At 42.1% G+C, this 20542-nt stretch overlaps 1 protein-coding gene across 1 annotated transcript; it reads left to right on the forward strand.

Moving 5' to 3' along the window:
- The first annotated feature begins 800 nt into the window (after positions 1–800).
- Positions 801–2509, forward strand: LOC123049191 (transcription factor MYB26). Its single transcript, XM_044472163.1, has 3 exons — positions 801–1102; positions 1191–1320; positions 1422–2509. The coding sequence occupies exons 1-3, from the start codon at positions 973–975 to the stop codon at positions 2308–2310; spliced, it is 1149 nt and encodes a 382-aa protein (XP_044328098.1). The 5' UTR covers positions 801–972; the 3' UTR covers positions 2311–2509.
- The last annotated feature ends 18033 nt before the right edge of the window (positions 2510–20542 follow it).

The raw sequence follows: 20542 nt of genomic DNA on the forward strand, positions 1-20542 counted from the left end.
CTACACATTTGAGAAAACTGATGGGTAGTAACAGTATTAACTACTCCCTCCGTTCCTAAATATTTGTCTTTATAGAGATTTCAACAAGTGACTACATATGAAGCAAAATGAGTGAATCTACACTCTAAAATATGTCTATATCCATATGTGGTAGGCCATTTAAAATCTCTAAAACACAAATACTTGGGAACGGAGGAAGTAACACATATATGTATTATAGTTTTAAATAGCCGGCTATAGCTCTGCTATAGGCCGCCATAGCCTTTTCAGCAGGCTGCCGCTAAATGGTCGCCTTCACAAATAGCCTAATATAGCTGATTTGGAGGCCCGCCGCTATTGTCCATAGCCCGCTATTTAAAACATTGATATGTATAGAAAGAGTGAGCCGAACCCGATAAATTCAGTAATTAAATGGTATATATGCCTGCAACAATGATTGGACAGAGAGTATCGCTGTCGATGTTTGCTAGCCATGAGTAAGCTAGGCGCACCGACAGAGCGCATGCGTGCGTCTCGATAAATCGACCTGCTCTTCTCTTGTGTTTCAAGTCCCGTCCGGCCTCTTCCATGTAGCCTAGCGTCACAAGTTTTAGCAACGCTAGCTCATGATTTGCACTTTCTGAGAAAGAGAGAGAGAAAGAGAAAGAGAAAGAGAGCAAAACGGTGTCTTGACTCTCAAGAATAGTGCGTGTTAATATCCAGAGAGTTGGTTGCTGGGCGTTCACTGTTGCTACTCTCTCAGTCACCTGGTGAATTGAAACTTCCTCCAACCTTTTCCAATGGATGAGACAATGGACAAACTTTATTTGGTGTTCCCTTCCTCCACACACAGCGGCATAAAGCTCAATTGACCGAGACAGCCTTTGCCTGAATTTCTGCCTGCGAGCGTGTGTATGCGTGAGAGAGGACGAGGAGAGGGGCGAGTCGGCTAGCAGCTAGGTCAGGCTCAGGCGGCCTGCGGTGGCGGCGGCCATGGGGCACCACTGCTGCAGCAAGCAGAAGGTGAAGCGGGGGCTATGGTCCCCGGAGGAGGACGAGAAGCTCCTCAGGTACATCACGGCGCACGGCCACAGCTGCTGGAGCGCCGTCCCCAAGAACGCCGGTACGCACTAGTAGTCTCTCTCCGTCCATCCATCTCGAATTCTAGATAGCGGATCTGAAGCGTATCGATCTTTCTCCTCGTTGTTCAGGGCTGCAGCGCTGCGGCAAGAGCTGCCGGCTCCGGTGGATCAACTACCTCCGCCCGGACCTGAAGCGCGGCACCTTCTCCGAGCAGGAGGAGCGCACCATCCTCGACGTCCACCGCATCCTCGGCAACCGGTATACATACATACACACATACATGCGTCTGCCTCAGTCTAGGTTGCTGCATGACACGATTGATCCGACTTCTTGAATCGCATCGCATCCATGGCATGCAGGTGGGCGCAGATCGCCAAGCATCTGCCGGGCCGCACAGACAACGAGGTCAAGAACTTCTGGAACTCGTGCATCAAGAAGAAGCTCATCGCGCAGGGTCTCGACCCCAAGACCCACAACCTGCTCCCGGCATCCAAGAACCTCCTCCATGCACATGGCGGCACCGGCTCCGGCAGCAACCCTAGCAACAACCTTGCAGCAGGCGCCCAATTCCATTCCCCCAATGGAAACGGGAACGGTTGCGCCACGCCACCGTTCACCATCAGCTCCCCAACCAAGGCGGTCTACGACGCTGCCACGGTTGCGCCGCCAGTGGTGGCGCCGGGTTTGTACGACGTCCATAACCCTGGCATGCTGATGGGGCAGCACGAGCGCGGTCACCAAGCTGCGCTGGCCATGCAGCAGGGTTACCCGTACGTTCACAACAACGGCGGTGGTTTACTCATGAGCTTCAGGGATCAGAACGCCGCGGGCGTCCACGCCTCCATGGACTTCATGAATGGCTCTTCTAATTCGTCATCTTCCATGGAGTACGCGGCCGGCATGCCCAATGGCAACGTCTTCAACCCGGGCGTGGCGGCGTTCATGGACGAGACGGCCGCAATGTGGGCCACCGTTGTCGAGCCAGGAATGGGTGCCGGTATCGAAATGGCACATCAGCATCGACAACAGCATGGGTTGGGGCTGGAGGAGGTAGTTGGACCCCCGCCGCCGCCATTGATCAACGGCGGTAGCTCAGGTGGCAAGGGACTGGATATGATGGACGTCTCTTCGGAAGTGTACGGCTCCGCCGGTACAACGACGGCGTTCGACCTAGAGCTTATGGAGTCGTGCGGGTTATTTTGCGGCGCCGCTGGCAATGACATGGAGCAGCTGCAATGGGATTGCTAATTGAGCTAGCTCATTATCCTCACCCCCTAATTAGATCCTTCCGATCCATGTTTTAATTGAGGCCTTCGTTCTTAATTTGTTTTTTGATGTGCATTTCCTGTCTTCTTGATCTAGAATTTCAGACCGTCCATGTCAGAAAGAAATGCATGCTAAGTTGAGTGTTGAATTTGCCATCAACAAATTTATTTAAATTTCTTCCTAGCTAGCAGTAATATATACACTGTCGATATGTTGTTTAAGTAAGGTCTGCTTCAACTGTTCCATTTCAAATACAGCAGGATGGTGCAAAAATGGTACTCCCTTCGTCCCATAATATAAGAGCCTTTTTGACACTAGTGTAGTGTAAAATGGAGGAAGTATATTTCATAGCCGCAGGTGATTTAATCATCACTTTAATTAATAAACCAGATGTTTTTGCAACCCTTTTCTTGCATTGTCGTTAATCTCATGTGAAGGAACAAGTCAGTTGCGGGCATGCAGAAACCCATACGTTTCACTCTTTTTAGTGCCAGACAAGTTGTTCGTCAATTTATGCAGAAGCATACAAGTTTCTCCAACAAACACTGCACCCTTGCATGCTTACCATATAAAGCGCCTTCTGTATGTATTGTAGGGATGACCACGCATTGCACGGGAAAAGAAATCTATCAAGCAATCTCCAATTTACATCACACAAAATTGTAGCTTGCTAGTAACAACTTTTGTTTCGACCACATAATGGCATGCATGCATGCACACGTGTACGGGGAAGTAGAAGGTGACTATGTCATATTTTATGGCGAGAATATTCAGTTTGCCAGCAAATGTGTGTTTTCTTTCAAAAAGGAGATCACACCGGCCACTACATTATCGTGATGCACGTATTCATCTTTATTAGTACAAAGTATCAAGCATTCGAGAAAGTAAAAACAAAAAATAAAAATCAAGACAACAATCAATCAATCCTCCTGCCCACCCCTTGCCCCCCGCTGCTGATGGCTCACCAAACAGGAGCGCGGTCGACGAATCAGAGCGTTCCTCCTCTGCCCCTCCCCCCTATTCCCCTCCCGCCGCCTGCCACCCAGAGACAGTTGTCCTGGGGCATGATGATGATCCCACCCCGGCGCCAATCACGACTTCCATGGATCCCGCCAGGGCCCCTTTCTATCAGATCCCCAGCCAGAGCGCCCCACCAGACCAACCACCCAGCCGCGGCTTGAGTGGATCCTCTAGGTTGGGGTTTGGTTTCACCATAGGCTTCGCCCACCTTCCCTGTTGTAGAGAATCTCACGGGCGTGTCGTCGGGTGGGGCACCTTCCCTGGGGGAAACCATCCAATCTGTGCACTGCCCGCCGCTCGTCGGGGGGTGCGGTGTGGGTCCGCCATGGGTTTGATCACCGATGGTCCCGTTACTAATAACTCGGCGTCAGTTTTGACCGGTCAACGCTGCTGACATATGGGCCTAGAAGATGCTGACGTGGCTGCTTACATGTGGGACCAGGCGTTGTTTTTTGGTGACGATGTGTCGTCTGATCGGTCAACGGTTCTGACATGTGGGCCCATTGTTGTGCTGACGTGGATGCTGGCGGGCGGGTCCACACGTGGGTGACGTGGCTTCTTACATGTGGGACCATATGCTTTTGACGTCGTTCATGACCGTCACAGTATTTTGGCGCCCTCAGTTTGTATTATATTGTAATTGGTGGTCACATTTTGATACAATATTGATTTCTTAAAATAAATTTAATATGAATTCATGCAAAATCTGAGTTTCAATCCAAATGCCAGTCTCAAGGTGTGAGCCTGTCTCTTCGCCAGTTTCTCAAGGACAGATACATATTCGTTGGTTTTTGCATCAATGGCGATATAGCCATGCTTCGGCCCTAAGACATCAATGCCAGAAACTACAAGGACATCCAGGTCGAATGGGCTCACTTGGATGGATCCAAGGGCTATGAATCTTTCGTCGACGTCACTGGATTGCTTGTTCATAACTACTATCTCCTCAAGAAGAATGGTTTCAATAAGGACTATCACGAAAGTTGGGCTGAGAAACTGTGCGAGGAGCAGATTAATGACCTGCAAGTGCACATGGTTATTGTAGCACTTTCGTGTGATAAATAGTGTCGAACCCACAAGGAGCGAATAGGAAGGCAACACAAACCCCGCAACTACGCTGTCACTTAACGAGCTACGTACACACCCAAACCAGAGTTTGGAAATAGCCTATTATATAAGTTGCTAGGGGAACTACATAAAAAGGGGTGTCTACTAAACTACGAACAAGAAGGTAAATACAGGAATAAAAGGAGACTAAGTTAGTAGTGAAGGTGATTGAGTAGCAAAGTGTTGTGTAGGACTCCGAAGTCATTACCACAAATATGCCCCGCGCATCTAGTGCGGAGCAAACACTCTCTATTGTATCCTCTATGCACTCTTCATATGCCTAAGTGGGTGGTTCCCGATACAATACACGCTCTACTCGAGGTAGACTTCATGCCACGCATGCCACCACCATGGTCTCCCCCATAGGTTACAGTCACATGGTAATTAAGGGTCACCCCATGGACGCCGCCAGATATGGGTTTACCTGAACTCCCCTATCAACCTTGCAAAGACTAGGTATTGAGGTTTTACTGTCACCTTGAATTCCCTCAACATCCTCCCCTATGCAGTGATAGTAGTTCCTCCACAGCCAATCACGACAAAAGCGCGAGCGAGGCCTCCTCTCAACACTCGAGAGAATACTAACTTGAACATGAACATATGATACGTCCATTTTGCATCATGCTTTTATATCGATATTTATTGCATTATGGGCTGTTATTACACATTATGTCACAATACTTATGCCTTTTCTATCTTATTTTACAAGGTTTACATGAAGAGGGAGAATGCCGGCAGCTGGAATTCTGGGCTGGAAAAGGAGCAAATATTAGAGACCTATTCTGCACAACTCCAAAAGTCCTGAAACTCCACAGAAGTCAGTTTTAGAATATATAAAAAATATTGGGCGAAGGAAGTACAAGAGGGGGGCCACCCACCATCCACGAGGGTGGGGGGACGCCCTACCCCCCTGGGCGCGCCCCCTGCCTCGTGGGCCCCCTGGTAGGCCTTCGGTGCCCATCTTTGGCTATATGAAGTCTTTCGCCCTGGAAAAAATCAGAAGGAAGCTTTCGGGACGAAGCACCGCTGCCACGAGGCGGAACCTGGCGAAACCAATCTAGGGCTCCGGCGGAGCTGTTTTGCCGGGGAAACATCCCTCCGGGAGGGGGAAATCATCACCATCGATCCTCTCATCAAGAGGGGGTCAATCTCCATCAACATCTTCACCAGCACCATCTCCTCTTAAACCCTAGTTCATCTCTTGTATCCAATCTTTGTCCCAAAACCTCAGATTGGTACCTGTGGGTTGCTAGTAGTGTTGATTACTCCTTGTAGTTGATGCTAGTTGGTTTATTTGGTGGAAGATCATATGTTCAGATCCTTTATGCATATTAATACCCCTCTGATTATGAACATGAATATGATTTGTGAGTTGTTACGTTTGTTCCTGAGGACATGGGAGAAGTCTTGCTATAGGTAATCATGTGAATTTGGTATTCGTTCGATATTTTGATGAGATGTATGTTGTCTTTCCTCTAGTGGTGTTATGTGAACGTTGACTACATGACACTTCACCATTGTTTGGGCCTAGAGGAAGGCATTGGGAAGTAATAAGTAGATGATGGGTTGCTAGAGTGACAGAAGCTTAAACCCTAGTTTATGCGTTGCTTCGTAAGGGGCTGATTTGGATCCATATGTTTCATGCCATGGTTAGGTTTACCTTAATACTTCTTTTGTAGTTGCGGATGCTTGCAATAGGGGTTAATCATAAGTGGGATGCTTGTCCAGGGAAGGGCAGTACCCAAGCACCTATCCACCTACATATCAAATTATCAAAGTAACGAACGCGAATCATATGAGCGTGATGAAAACTAGCTTGACGATTTCCTCGAGAGCGTTTTCCTTTATAATACTTCGTCCAGGCTTGTCCTTTGCTACAAAAAGGATTGGTCCATCTTGCTGCACCTTATTTACTTTTATTACTTGTTACCCATTACAAATTACCTTATCACAAAACTATCTGTTACCGATAATTTCAGTGCTTGCAGAGAATACCTTACTGAAAACCGCTTGTCATTTCCTTCTGCTCCTCGTTGGGTTCGACACTCTTACTTATCGAAAGGACTACGATAGATCCCCTATACTTGTGGGTCATCTAGACTCTTTTCTGGCGCCGTTTCCGGGGAGTGAAGCGCCTTTGGTAGGTGGAATTTGGTAAGGAAACATTTATATAGTGTGCTGAAATTTACTGTCACTTGTTACTATGGAACATAATCCTTTGAGGGGCTTGTTCGGGGTATCTTCACCCCGACCAGGAGAGCAAAAAGTTGCTCCTCAACCTACTGAACCTACTGAAAAATGTTTACTTTGAAATTCCTTCGGGTATGATAGAGAAACTGCTAGCTAATCCTTTTACAGGAGATGGAACATTGCATCCCGATTTGCACCTAATCTATGTGAATAAAGTTTGTGGATTATTTAAGCTTGCAGGTATGCCCGAGGATGTTATCAAGAAGAAGGTCTTCCCTTTATCTTTGAAGGGAAAGTCATTGACATGGTTTAGGCTATGTGATGATATTGGATCATGGAACTACAACCGATTGAAATTGGAATTTCATCAGAAGTTTTATCCTATGCATCTGGTTCATCATGATCATAATTATATATATAATTTTTGGCCTCGCAAAAGAGAAAGTATCGCTCAAGCTTGGGGGAGGCTTAAGTCAATGTTATATTCATGCCCCAATTATGAGCTGTCAAGAGAAATTATTATTCAAAATTTTTATGCTTGGCTTTCTCTCAATAATCGCTCCGTGCTGGATTCTTCTTGTACTGGTTCCTTTATGATGAAGACTATTGAATTCAAATGGTATTTATTGGAAAGAATTAAACGCAACTTTGAAGATTGGGAACTCGATGAAGGTAAGGAGTCAGGTATAACACCTAACTTTGATTGTGTTAATTCTTTTATGGATACCGATGCTTTTCGTGAATTTAGCACTAAATATGGACTTGACTCTGAGATAGTAGCTTCTTTCTGTGAATCATTTGCTACTCATGTTGATCTCCCTAAGGAGAAATGGTTTAAATATAATCCTCCCATTGAAGTAAAAGTAGTTGAACCTATTAAAGTTGAAGAAAAGACTATCACTTATAATGTTGATCCTATTGTTCCTACCGCTTATATTGAGAAACCACCTTTCCCTGTTAGAATAAAGGATCATGCTAAAGCTTCAACTATGGTTCGTAAGAGTAATACTAGAACACCTACACCCCCTGAGCAAATTAAAGTTGAACCTAGTATTGCTATGGTTAAAGATCTCTTGGTCGATAATATTGATGGGCATGTTATTTACTTCTGTGATGAAGCTGCTAGAATTGCTAGACCCGATATTAAAAATAAACATAGACCTGTTGTAGGCATGCCTGTTATTTCTGTTAAAATAGGAGATCATTGCTATCATGGTTTATGTGATATGGGTGCTAGTGCGAGTGCAATACCTCATTCTTTATACAAAGAAATTATGCATGATATTGCACCTGCTGAGATAGAAGAGATAGATGTTACAATTAAGCTTGCCAATAGAGATACTATTTCACTAGTTGGGATTGTTAGAGATGTTGAAGTCTTGTGTGGGAAAGTTAAATATCCTACTGATTTTCTTGTTCTTGGTTCCCCACAAGATGACTTTTGTCCCATTATATTTGGCAGACCCTTCTTGAATACTGTTAATGCTAAGATAGATTGCAAAAAGGATGTTGTTACTATTGGTTTAGGGGATATGTCTCATGATTTTAATTTTGCTAAATTTCATAGACAACCCGATGATAAAGAATTGCCTAGTAAAGATAAAATTATTGGTCTTGCTTCTATTTCCATGCCTCCTAATGATCCTTTAGAACAATATTTGTTAGACCATGAAAACGATATGTTTATGAATGAAAGAAGGGAAATAGATGAAGTATTCTTTAAACAGGGACCTATTTTGAAACACAACTTGCCTGTTGAAATTCTAGGGGATCCTCCTCCACCCAAGGGTTATCCCGTGTTTGAACTTAAACCATTACTTGATACTCTTAAATATGCTTATCTTGATGCAAAGAAGATATATCCTGTTATTATTAGTGCTAACCTTTCAGAGTAGGAAGAAGAGAAATTATTGAAAACTCTGAAGAAGCACTGTGCTGCTATTGGATATACTCTTGATGATCTTAAGGGCATTAGTCCCACTCTATGCCAACACAAAATAAAATTGGAGAAAGACGCTAAACCGGTTGTTGATCACCAACGACGGTTAAATCCTAAGATGAAAGAAGTGGTAAGAAAAGAAATACTAAAGCTTCCGGAGGCAGGTATAATTTATCCTGTTGCTGATAGTCAGTGGGTAAGTCCTGTCCATTGTGTCCCTAAGAAGGGAGGTATTACTGTTGTTCCTAATGATAAAGATGAATTGATCCCACAAAAAATTGTTACAGGTTATAGAATGGTAATTGATTTCCCCAAAATAAATAAAGCTACTAAAAAGGATCATTACCCTTTACCTTTTATTGATCAAATGCTAGAAATATTATCCACACATACACATTTTTGCTTTCTAGATGGTTATTCCGGTTTCTCTCAAATACCCATGTCAAAAGAGGACCAAGAAAACACCACTTTTACTTGCCCTTTCGGTACCTTTGCTTATAGACGCATGCCTTTTGGTTTATGTAATGCACCTGCTACCTTTGAAAGATGTATGACTGCTATATTCTCTGACTTTTGTGAAAAGATTTTTGAGGTTTTCATGGATGATTTCTCCGTTTATGGAACTTATTTTGATGATTGCTTAAGCAACCTTGATCGAGTTTTGCAGAGATGTGAAGAAACTAATCTTGTCTTGAATTGGGAGAAGTGCCACTTTATGGTTAATGAAGGTATTGTCTTGGGACATAAAATTTCTGAAAGAGGTATTGAAGTTGATAAAGCTAAAGTTGATGCTATTGAAAAGATGTCGTGTCCTAAGGACATTAGAGGTATAAGAAGTTTCCTTGGTCATGCCGGTTTTTATAGGAGGTTCATTAAAGACTTCTCAAAAATTTCTAGGCCTCTGACTAATCTCTTACAAAAAGATGTCCCTTTTCTCTTTGATGATGATTGTGTAGAAGAATTTGAAATACTTAAGAAAGCCTTGATTTCTGCACCTATTGTTCAGCCACCTGATTGGAATTTACCCTTTGAAATTATGTGTGATGCTAGTGATTATGCTGTAGGTGCTGTTCTAGGAAAAAGAGTTGATAAGAAATTAAATGTTATCCAATATGCTAGTAAAACTCTAGACAGTGCCCAGAGAAATTATGCTACTACTGAAAAATAATTTTTAGCAGTTGTATTTGCTTGTGATAAGTTCAGACCTTATATTGTTGATTCTAAAGTAACTGTTCACACTGATCATGCTGCTATTCAATATCTTATGGAAAAGAAAGATGCTAAACCTAGACTTATTAGATGGGTTCTCTTGCTACAAGAATTTGATTTGCATATTATTGATAGAAAGGGAGCTGAGAACCCCGTTGCAGACAACTTATCTAGGTTAGAGAATGTTCTTGATGACCCACTACCTATTGATGATAGCTTTCCTGATGAACAATTAGCTGTCATAAATGCTTCTTGTACTGCTCCATGGTATGTTGATTATGCTAATTACATTGTTGCTAAATTTATACCACCTACTTTCACATACCAGCAAAAGAAAAAGTTTTTCTATGATTTAAGACATTACTTCCGGGATGACCCACAACTTTATAAAGGAGTAGATGGTGTCATTAGACGTTGTGTACCTGAGCATGAACAGGAACAGATCCTATGCAAGTGTCACTCCGAGGCTTATGGAGGACACCACGCTGGAGATAGAACTGCACATAAGGTATTGATATCCGGTTTTTATTGGCCTACTCTCTTCAAAGATGCCCGTAAGTTTGTCTTGTCCTGTGATGAATGTCAAAGAATTGGTAATATTAGTAGACGTCAAGAAATGCCTATGAATTATTCACTTGTTATTGAACCATTTGATGTTTGGGGCTTTGATTATATGGGACCGTTTCCTTCCTCTAATGGGTACACATATTTTAGTTGCTGTTGATTACGTTACTAAGTGGGTAGAAGCTATTCCAACTAGTAGTGCTGATCAAAACACCTCTATTAGGATGCTTAAAGAAGTCATTTTTTCGAGGTTTGGAGTCCCTAGATATTTAATGACTAATGGTGGTTCACATTTTATTCATGGTGCTTTTCGTAAAATGCTTGCTAAGTATGACATTAATCATAGAATTGCATCTCCATACCATCCACAGTCTAGTGGTAAAGTAGAACTGAGTAATAGAGAGGTTAAATTAATTTTGCAAAAGACTGTTAATAGATCTAGAAAGAATTGGTCCAAGAAACTTGATGATGCATTATGGGCCTATAGAACTGCATATAAAAACCCTATGGGTATGCCTCCGTATAAAATGGTATATGGAAAAGCATGTCACTTACCTCTCGAACTAGAACATAAGGCATATTGGGCCATTAAAGAGCTCAATTATGATTTCAAACTTGCCGGTGAGAAGAGGCTATTTGACATTAGCTCACTTGATGAATGGAGAACTCAGGCCTATGAGAATGCCAAACTATTTAAAGAAAAAGTTAAAAGATGGCATGACAAAAGGATACAAAAGCGTGAGTTTAATGTAGGTGATTATGTTTTGCTATACAACTCTCGTTTAAGGTTTTTTGCAAGAAAGCTCCTTTCTAAATGGGAAGGTCCTTCCATTATCGAGGAGGTCTATCATTTCGGTGCCATAAAAATCAACAACTTCGAAGGCACAAATCCGAAGGTGGTGAACGGTCAAAGAATCAAACATTATATCTCACGTAATCCAATAAATGTTGAAACTAATGTTATTGAAACGGTAACCCTGGAGGAATACACAAGGGACACTTTCCAGAACGTTTCAGACTCCGAAAAGGAATAGGTATGTGGTACGGTAAGTAAACCGACTCCAAAATAGTTCTAATAGCAATTTTTCTCTATTTTGGAATATTTAAGAAAATAGGAAAATAAGAAGCAGTCCGAAAGGGACACGAGGCATCCACGAGGGTGGAGGGCGCGCCCCCTGCCTCGTGGGCACCTCGTGTGCCCTCGGGACTCTGTTTTCTTGCACGATACTTCTTTTGGTCGGTAAAAATTCATTATATAAACTCCCAAAGGTTTTGACCATCGTATCACGCAAATATCCTCTGTTCCTGTTTCGAGCTGTTTCTGCAGCTGATTTAGAGCAAGATGTCATCTCAAGACTCCGTTGGAGAGAGATATGTCTCACATCTCATTGCTGACCCAAAGACCTATGGGGACCTATCTCCTTGTGGTCGAACTACGTATGATGAGGAGGATGCTCATTTGAGGAGGATCAATGATTCAATCTCGGAGGAGGAGGATGTTCCTCTACCTCAACCTGGGGATATGCACGTGAAGTTCAAGAAGTCTAGTCTCCCTAAGAGGGCTAAACTATCTAACAACCGATCTATTCCTTCTTGTTTTCGGCATAAAAGCAAAGGAGATTTATGTGATAAGATGTTGAAGCTGGAATCGGAGGTCGATGATTTAAAGGAGGAAATTGCTCTTCTCAATTACAATATGAAAAGCTGAAGGCACAATTGTCATCATCATCACCATCTCCTTCACCTCCTAGGAAAGAGACATAAACACATGGGTATGGCACTCCCTTGGCAACTGCCAAGCATGGGCGAGGTTCCTTGTTGTCGTATCACCATCAAACTCCTATCTTTACCATTTTTCTTACTTCGATCCTTTTGGTAATATCTTGATCTAGTAGAATAAAGTTTTAGTATGATCTATTTTTGAGTTTTGCTTTATGATCCTTCTATGTAATCAAGTCCGTGAGCCATATATAATAAAGATTAGTTTTGAGTCAAGGGCTTGATTATCTTACTATGATCTTGAGGGAATAAAAGAAAGAATAAAAAGAATTAAAGAGATCATATTGATCTTGTGGAGAGTAATGACTTCACATATAAAAGAGTATGATGAATAAAATTTGTTGAGAGTTGACAAACATAGTTTTGGTCATCGTTGCAATTAATAGGAAGTAATAAAGAAAGAGATGTTTTCACATATAAATATACTATCCTGGACATCTTTTATGATTGTGAGCACTCATTAAAATATGACATGCTAAAAGTTGATGTTGGACAAGGAAGACAACGTAATGGGTTATGTTTTCTTATATCTGAAATAAAGTATATTGTCATGAATCATCCAACATGTTGAGCTTGCCTTTCCCCCTCATGCTAGCCAAATTCTTTGCACCAAGTAGAGATACTACTTGTGGTTCCAAATATCCTTAAACCCGTTTTGCCATGATAGTCCACCATATCACCTATGGATTGAGTAAGATCCTTCAAATAAGTTGTCATTGTTGCATGCAATAAAAATTGCTCTCTAAATATGTATGATTTATTAATGCGGAGAAAATAAGCTTTATACGATCTTGTGATATGGAAGCAATAAAAGCGACAGACTGCATAATAAAGGTCCATATCACAAGTGGCAATATAAAATGATGTTCTTTTGCATTAAGATTTTGTGCATCCAACCATAAAAGAACATGACAACCTCTGCTTCCCTCTGTGAAGGGCCTATCTTTTACTTTTGTCTTATGCCTTATGTAAGAGTCATGGTTATCTTCACCTTTCCTTTTTACATTTTATCCTTTGGCAAGCACATTGTATTGGAAAGATCCTGACATATATATATCCAATTGGATGTAAGTTATCATAAACTATTATTGTTGACATTACCCTTGAGGTAAAAGCTTGGGAGGCGACACTATAAGCCCCTATCTTTCTCTGTGTCCGATTAAAATTCCATACCCATAAGTATTGCGTGAGTTTTAGCAATTATGAAAGACTAAATGATAGTTGAGTATGTGGACTTGCTGAAAAGCTCTTATATTGACTCTTTCCGATGTTATGATAAATTGCAATTGCAACAATGACTGAGATTATAGTTTGTTGGTTCTCAATGAAGTTTCAGATTCACACTTGACATTGTGAATAGATTGTTACTTTAGCATAAGAAATCATATGATAATATATATATATATATATATATGTTGCTGTTATAACAATGATCATGATGCCCTCATGTCCGTATTTTATTTTATCGACACCTCTAGCTCTAATCATGTGGACATATTTTTCGTTATCGGCCTCCGCTTGAGGACAAGCGAGGTCTAAGCTCGGGGAATTGATACGTCCATTTTGCATCATGCTTTTATATCGATATTTATTGCATTATGGGCTGTTATTACACATTATGTCACAATACTTATGCCTTTTCTCTCTTATTTTACAAGGTTTACATGAAGAGGGAGAATGCCGGCAGCTGGAATTCTGGGCTGGAAAAGGAGCCAATATTAGAGACCTATTCTGCACAACTCCAAAAGTCCTGAAACTCCACAAAAGTTAGTTTTAGAATATATAAAAAATATTGGGTGAAGGAAGTACCAAAGGGGGGCCACCCACCATCCACGAGGGTGGGGGCGCGCTCTACCCCCTGGGCACGCCCCTACCTCGTGGGCCCCCTGGCAGGCCTTCGGTGCCCATCTTTGGCTATATAAAGTCTTTCGCCCTAGAAAAAATTAGAAGGAAGCTTCCGGGATGAAGCACCGCCGCCACGAGGCGGAACCTGGCGAAACCAATCTAGGGCTCTGACGCAGCTGTTCTGTCGGGGAAACATCCCTCCGGGAGGGGAAATCATCACCATCAATCCTCTCGTCGGGAGGGGGTCAATCTCCATCAACATCTTCACCAGCACCATCTCCTCTCAAACCCTAGTTCATCTCTTGTATCCAATATTTTTCCCAAAACCTCAGATTGGTACTTGTGGGTTGCTAGTAGTGTTGATTACTCCTTGTAGTTGATGCTAGTTGGTTTATTTGGTGGAAGATCACATGTTCAGATCCTTTATGCATATTAATACCCCTCTGATTATGAAGATGAATATGATTTGTGAGTAGTTACGTTTGTTCCTGAGGACATGGGAGAAGTCTTGCTATAAGTAGTCATGTGAATTTGGTATTTGTTCGATATTTTGATGAGATGTATGTTGTCTTTCCTCTAGTGGTATTATGTGAACATCGACTACATGACACTTCACCATTGTTTGGTCCTAGAGGAAGGCATTGGGAAGTAATAAGTAGATGATGGGTTGCTAGAGTGACAGAAGCTTAAACCCTAGTTTGTGCGTTGCTTCGTAAGGGGCTGATTTGGATCCATATTTTTCATGCTATGGTTAGGTTTACCTTAATACTTGTTTTGTAGTTGCGGATGCTTGCAATAGGGGTTAATCATAAGTGGGATGCTTGTCCATGGAAGGGCAGTACCCAAGCACCGGTCCACCCACATATGAAATTATCAAAGTAACGAACGCGAATCATATGAGCGTGATGAAAACTAGCTTGACGATAACTCCCATGTGTCCTCAGGAGCGTTCTCCTTTATATAAGAGTTCGTCCAGGCTTGTCCGTTGCTACTAAAAGGATTGGGCCATCTTGCTGCACCTTATTTACTTTTATTACTTGTTACCTGTTACAAATTACCTTATCACAAAACTATCTATTACCGATAATTTCAGTGCTTGCAGAGAATACCTTACTGAAAACCGCTTGTCATTTCCTTCTGCTCCTCATTGGGTTCGACACTCTTACTTATCGAAAGGACTACGATAGATCCCCTATACTTGTGGGTCATCAACATATTGGATCATTTGGGAAATAATCATACTAATCATACAAGAGTTCATCCGTATCCTTGAGAACAAATGAAGATTCTCAAACATAAATGAGAGGGTCAAGTTACAAGCAGGTGAAGGGAGTAGGTGATGATGGTGATGTTGATGGTGGCGGCGGCGCGGTGGAGATGATGGTGATGGCGCCGACGCGGTGGAGAGGGCACCGGCCTGAAGGCCGGTGCTCGCATGGTGGAGCCTCCCCCTCTTCCTCTTGATCTGGTTCCTTCCTCTATGGTGGTGATGGAGCTGCGATGAGGATGAACTTGGATGTGTTCTCTATGAATGAGGATGGATGCCGATGGCTAGGGTTGAGGAGGTGTATATATGGAGCCTCATAGCCTCCTCTGTTGTAGGGCTTCATCCAAGGGCTCACATTGAGCCTAATCCTCTCCTGGTCTCCGCTTTACGAGCCAAGGATCTCGTGCGATTGAACGGGTATGAAATCGGTGAAGAATCCCATATGGAAGGGCAACTTTTCGGAGCTGTGTGGACGTCAAACGCCCGCGTCTTTTTTTGCTGATTTCTGCTGTCATTCTATGGTAAAATGGCCACCATTTCTTCATACAAACTCGGAATTTGACTTTCTTGGGTTCGTTCGATATGTATGAACGACGCTGATCCATTTCTTCTCTTAGAACTTGATTTGGAGCACTTGGAGAAAATGAATTTTTCTGAGCTCCGAAGTGGCAAAGTCCGACCCCTGGCTGACTGTGTATCAATCCCATCCTTGGTCCTTTCATCGTGCTTGGTCCTAGGTTGCGCCAAAACACCTGTAGACACAAGAAAACACAGCAAACTAATAAACTAAATAAAGCACTAAATTTTCAATGCTCACATTGGAAAGTGTAGATACTGGTAAACATGCACAATGTACAACTATTTGATTCAATGGGACATCATATATGAAGAGAACATGCAACAAATGAGCTCTAAAATGCGTAAACTATAGAGCCATCAACCACCCCATGCTTAAACCTTGCTTGTCGTCAAGTAAGAAGGTTGACTACCAAAAGCTCATTGCTAGCAACTCTAAATCGTACATTGAACCAAACCCCAAGAGTGAGATCCATGTTCATCAAGCAAGCATCCAAAAGTTAACTGGCAAGGGAGTAATACAAGCTACCCTGTTAGTTCCATTGCCATGGAGGTTGAGAAAGAGGAAAATATTTTTGTGGATCCAAAAATCCCATTGCCAATGGTTTAGAGAGAAGGTCAATATTATGTCACGGACACAACAATGACAATCAAAGTCAAAAGAAACCAAGCATCAATGATTGCTTCAAAAACCCCAACCCGAGGCATACCAGGTACAATAGCAAGATCGTCTGTCTGCGTTCAAACAATTCAACTACTTATGCAACACTGAGCACAAGCCTATGCCTTGCACTTAAGGGAATGATATAAAATGGTTGGGGTTTTCAGAAGTCAAAAACAAAGAAATTCTTGCATCAACGTAGCTGACCACTAGGCAGTGGAGAAAGCCTTATAATCGATGTCCACACAGTAGTAATCGCCATGTAACTAGGATGCACATAGAGCTATGAATATGTGAAAGCTCTCCTATGAACTAATTGGGGGTGCATCCAGCTTGCTTGCTCATGAATACCTCGTGCTTTGGAGGATGCTCGTCATTGGAATATACAAGCCAAGTTCTATAATGTAGGTTCCCACTAGTATGCGAAAGCATAGGTTTACTCCCAGAGGGGGGGTGTTTAAATGGGAGATTTTTAGAAAGTCGTCAAACTATGATGAAAAAATTTGACGAAGATCAGTGTGAGGAAATAGAAACACAAGGCAACAAATTCACAACTAATTCATCACAGCAATAGAAAACATGCATAGAAGGTACATATAGGTGAAGAACATGCACTCATACAAGCATACAAGCATGAGGAAGATGAACTGAAGAAATTAAAGACAACGTGATGAAAGTCTTTAGTTCAAATTCATCAGAAGGTGGATCAAAAATTCTTCAACAATGGAATAAAGTAAAAGTAGGGACGAGGATTCGAAACAAGGTTGGCTCGGTCAAGACTCAGCAATTTGGTAGACCAGTTCTAGTTACTGTATCAACTGTAAGTCTGGTTGAGGCGGCTGAGTCGAACTCAGAGGACACTTAGTCCTCATAGTATTCCTCTTAAGCCAAGGTCACTTAGACCTCGCTCAATCACTAGTGGTAAATGCTCAAGGTAGAATTCCAAAACCTTCACATGCTTGTTCACCGGTACACCACAATGACTCTTGGGTGCTTAGAACTTGACACCTAACTGTCTGGAAGAATGACAGCCTTCAAAGGTAACTTGCGTCGGATCACACAGTTCAATCTCTTCACTTTGGCTCTGGTTGGGATTTCCTCAGTTAGGATTCTTTCAAAGTCATCAGAGGATGGGTCGCTCCGAAATGATAAGTGTCAAGTTATCTCTAGAGCAACCAACCAACAACAGGTTGTGGGGGGCGGCTATTTATAGCCAGGGGCAACCCGACATGAATTGGCATAAATGCCCTTCTCAGACATGACCATTGATGCGGCTTGAACTACTTCGGTATTTCCCCAAAGAGGAAGGGATAATGCAGCATAGCTACGATAGGTATTTCCCTCAGTGATGAGATCAAGGTTATCGAACCAGTAGGAGAACCATGTAACTCTACGTGAACAGTACCTGCACATAAAGAACAAATACTTGCAACCCGACGTAAAAGAGGGGTTGTCAATCCCTCCCGGGTAAAAAGATAGATAAAATTGTAGTACATTGGATAAATAGATCTCGCGGGAATGCAAGATAAAATAAATAACAAAAATTTGCAGCAAGGTATTCTAGGATTTTTGGATTAATATATCTGAAAATAAAGGCGAATACAAATAGATCTTGAAGGCAAATATGATAAAGAAGAGACCTGGGGGCCGTAGATTTCACTAGTGGTTTCTCTCGAGAAAAATAGCATACAACGGGTAAACAAATTACTGTTGGGAAATTGATAGAACTTCAAATAATTATGACGATATCCAGGCAATGATCATTATATAGGCATCACGTCCAAGATTAGTAGACCGACTCCTGCCTGCATCTACTACTATTACTCCACACATCGACCGCTATCCAGCATGCATCTAGTGTATTAAGTTCATGGAGAAACGGAGTAATGCAAGAAGAACGATGACATGATGTAGACACGATCTATTCATGTAGGAATATACCCCATCTTGTTATCCTTAATAGCAACAATACATACATGTCATTTCCCCTTCTGTCACTGGGATTGAGCACCGTAAGATCGAACCCATCACAAAGGACCTCTTCCCATGACAAGAAAAATCGATCTAGTCGGCCTAACTAAACCAAGATTCGAAGAAGAAATACGAGGTTATAAGTAATCATGCATATAAGAGATCAAAAGACTCAAATAACTTTCATGGATAAAAACATAGATCTGATCATAAACTCAAAGTTCATCGGATCCCAACAAACACACCTCAAAAAGAGTTACATCAAATAGATCTCCAAGAGACCATTGTATTGAGAATCAAAAGAGAGAGAGAGGAAGCCATCTAGCTACTAACTACGGACCCGTAGGTCTACAATGAACTACTCACGCATCATCGGAGAGGCACCAATGAGGATGATGAACCCCTCTCTGATGGTGTCTAGATTGGATCTGTGGTTTGTGGAACTTGCGGCGGCTGGAATTGTGGTTCGTCGACTCCCCTAGGGTTTTTGGAATATTGGGATATTTATAGAGCAAAGAGGCGGCGCGGGAGGCGACCGAGGTGGGCACAACCGACCAGGGCGCGCCTGGGCCCCTAGGCGCGCCCGGGTGGGTTGTGTCCCCCTCGGGGCACCCCTCTGGTACTTCTTTGGCCCATCCTGTGTCTTCTGGCCCAAAAAATTCTCCAAAAAGTTTTGCTGTGTTTGGACTCCGATTGGTATTGATTTTATGCGAAGTAAAAAACAAGCAAACAACGGCAACTGGCACTGGGCACTCTGTCAATAGGTTAGTGCCAAAAAATTATATAAAGTTGCTACAAAATGATTGTAAAACATCCAAGATTGATAATATAACAGCATGGAACAATAAAAAATTATAGATACATTGGAGACATATCAGCATCCCCAAGCTTAATTCTTGCTCATCGTAGAGTAGGTAAATGATAAAAATAGAATTTTTGATGTGTAATGCTGCCTAACATGTTCATCACATATTCTTTTCTTTGTAGCATGGACATTTGGACTTTTATATGATTTAAAGCAATAGTCTAGTTTTGACATTAAGATTTCAATACTCAAGTATATCAACAAGCAACCATGTCTTTCAAAATATCAACACTAAAGCAAGTTATCCCTAGCCCATTATGCTCAATCATTGATCCATTCATGAAACACACTCCCATATTAGCTACACCCAATGCTCAAGTACGATCATAGTGCCGTTTAGTTGGTGCTTTATAAGAGAAGGTGGAGACTCAGGTAAAAATAAAAATTGCATAAAGTAAAATAGAAAGGCCCTTCGCAGAGGGAAGTAGGGATTTGTAGAGGTGCCAGAGCTCAAAGCGAAAAAGATAGGGATAAAAACATTTTGGGTGGCATGCTTTTCCTGTCAACGAAAACGATCGAGTAGTTCCCAATACTTCCCATGCTAGATATATCATAGATGGTTCCCAAACAAAAAAATAAAGTTTATTCCTTTTTCCACCATACTTTCACATTCCACGGCTAACCGAATCCACGGGTGCCGTCCATACCAACACTTTCCTAGGAATTTATTATTCGACAACATAAAGTAAATTCATTTTTCATTTCGGGACTGGGCATCCCTAATACCTTTGCCGTACTCTTGTGCAATGACAATCGAATAAACACTCATCTTGAGAATAATACATCTAGCATGGAAAAATATCAGCCACCCCCAACCGTTTCATGAGCGGTACGAGCACACAAAAAGGAAATTTATTTTGAATATTCGAGATGGCACATACAAATTTGCTTAGAACGGCAAAAGAATACCGCGTGTAGGTAGGTATAGTGGACTCATATGGCAAAACTTGTTTAAGGATTTTGGACGCACAAGTAGTAATCATACTTAGTGCAAGTGAAGGCTATCAAAAGATTGAGAAGCATCAAACCAAGAAACGAAAAATCTCATAAGCGAGCATTAAGCATAACTAACACCGAATAATGCACCATAAGTAGGATGTAATTTCATTGCATAACTATTGACTTTCGTGCTTGCATAGGCAATCACAAGCCTTAACATCAATATTCTTACTAAACCATAGTTACTCATCAACATGACTCACATATTATATAATCATATCG

The sequence above is a fragment of the Triticum aestivum genome, chromosome 2D, assembly GCF_018294505.1.
Source record: "Triticum aestivum cultivar Chinese Spring chromosome 2D, IWGSC CS RefSeq v2.1, whole genome shotgun sequence".
Classification (NCBI taxonomy): Eukaryota; Viridiplantae; Streptophyta; class Magnoliopsida; order Poales; family Poaceae; genus Triticum; species Triticum aestivum.

What these genes read in the sequence shown, in the direction of transcription:
- LOC123049191 (XM_044472163.1), top strand. Translation starts at nt 973, where the DNA reads ATGGGGCACCACTGCTGCAGCAAGCAGAAGGTGAAGCGGGGGCTATGG. An exon ending in CGCCGTCCCCAAGAACGCCG is followed by an intron (nt 1,103 to 1,190) that starts GTACGCACTAGT and finishes CTCGTTGTTCAG; the next exon opens with GGCTGCAGCGCTGCGGCAAG. An exon ending in CACCGCATCCTCGGCAACCG is followed by an intron (nt 1,321 to 1,421) that starts GTATACATACAT and finishes CATGGCATGCAG; the next exon opens with GTGGGCGCAGATCGCCAAGC.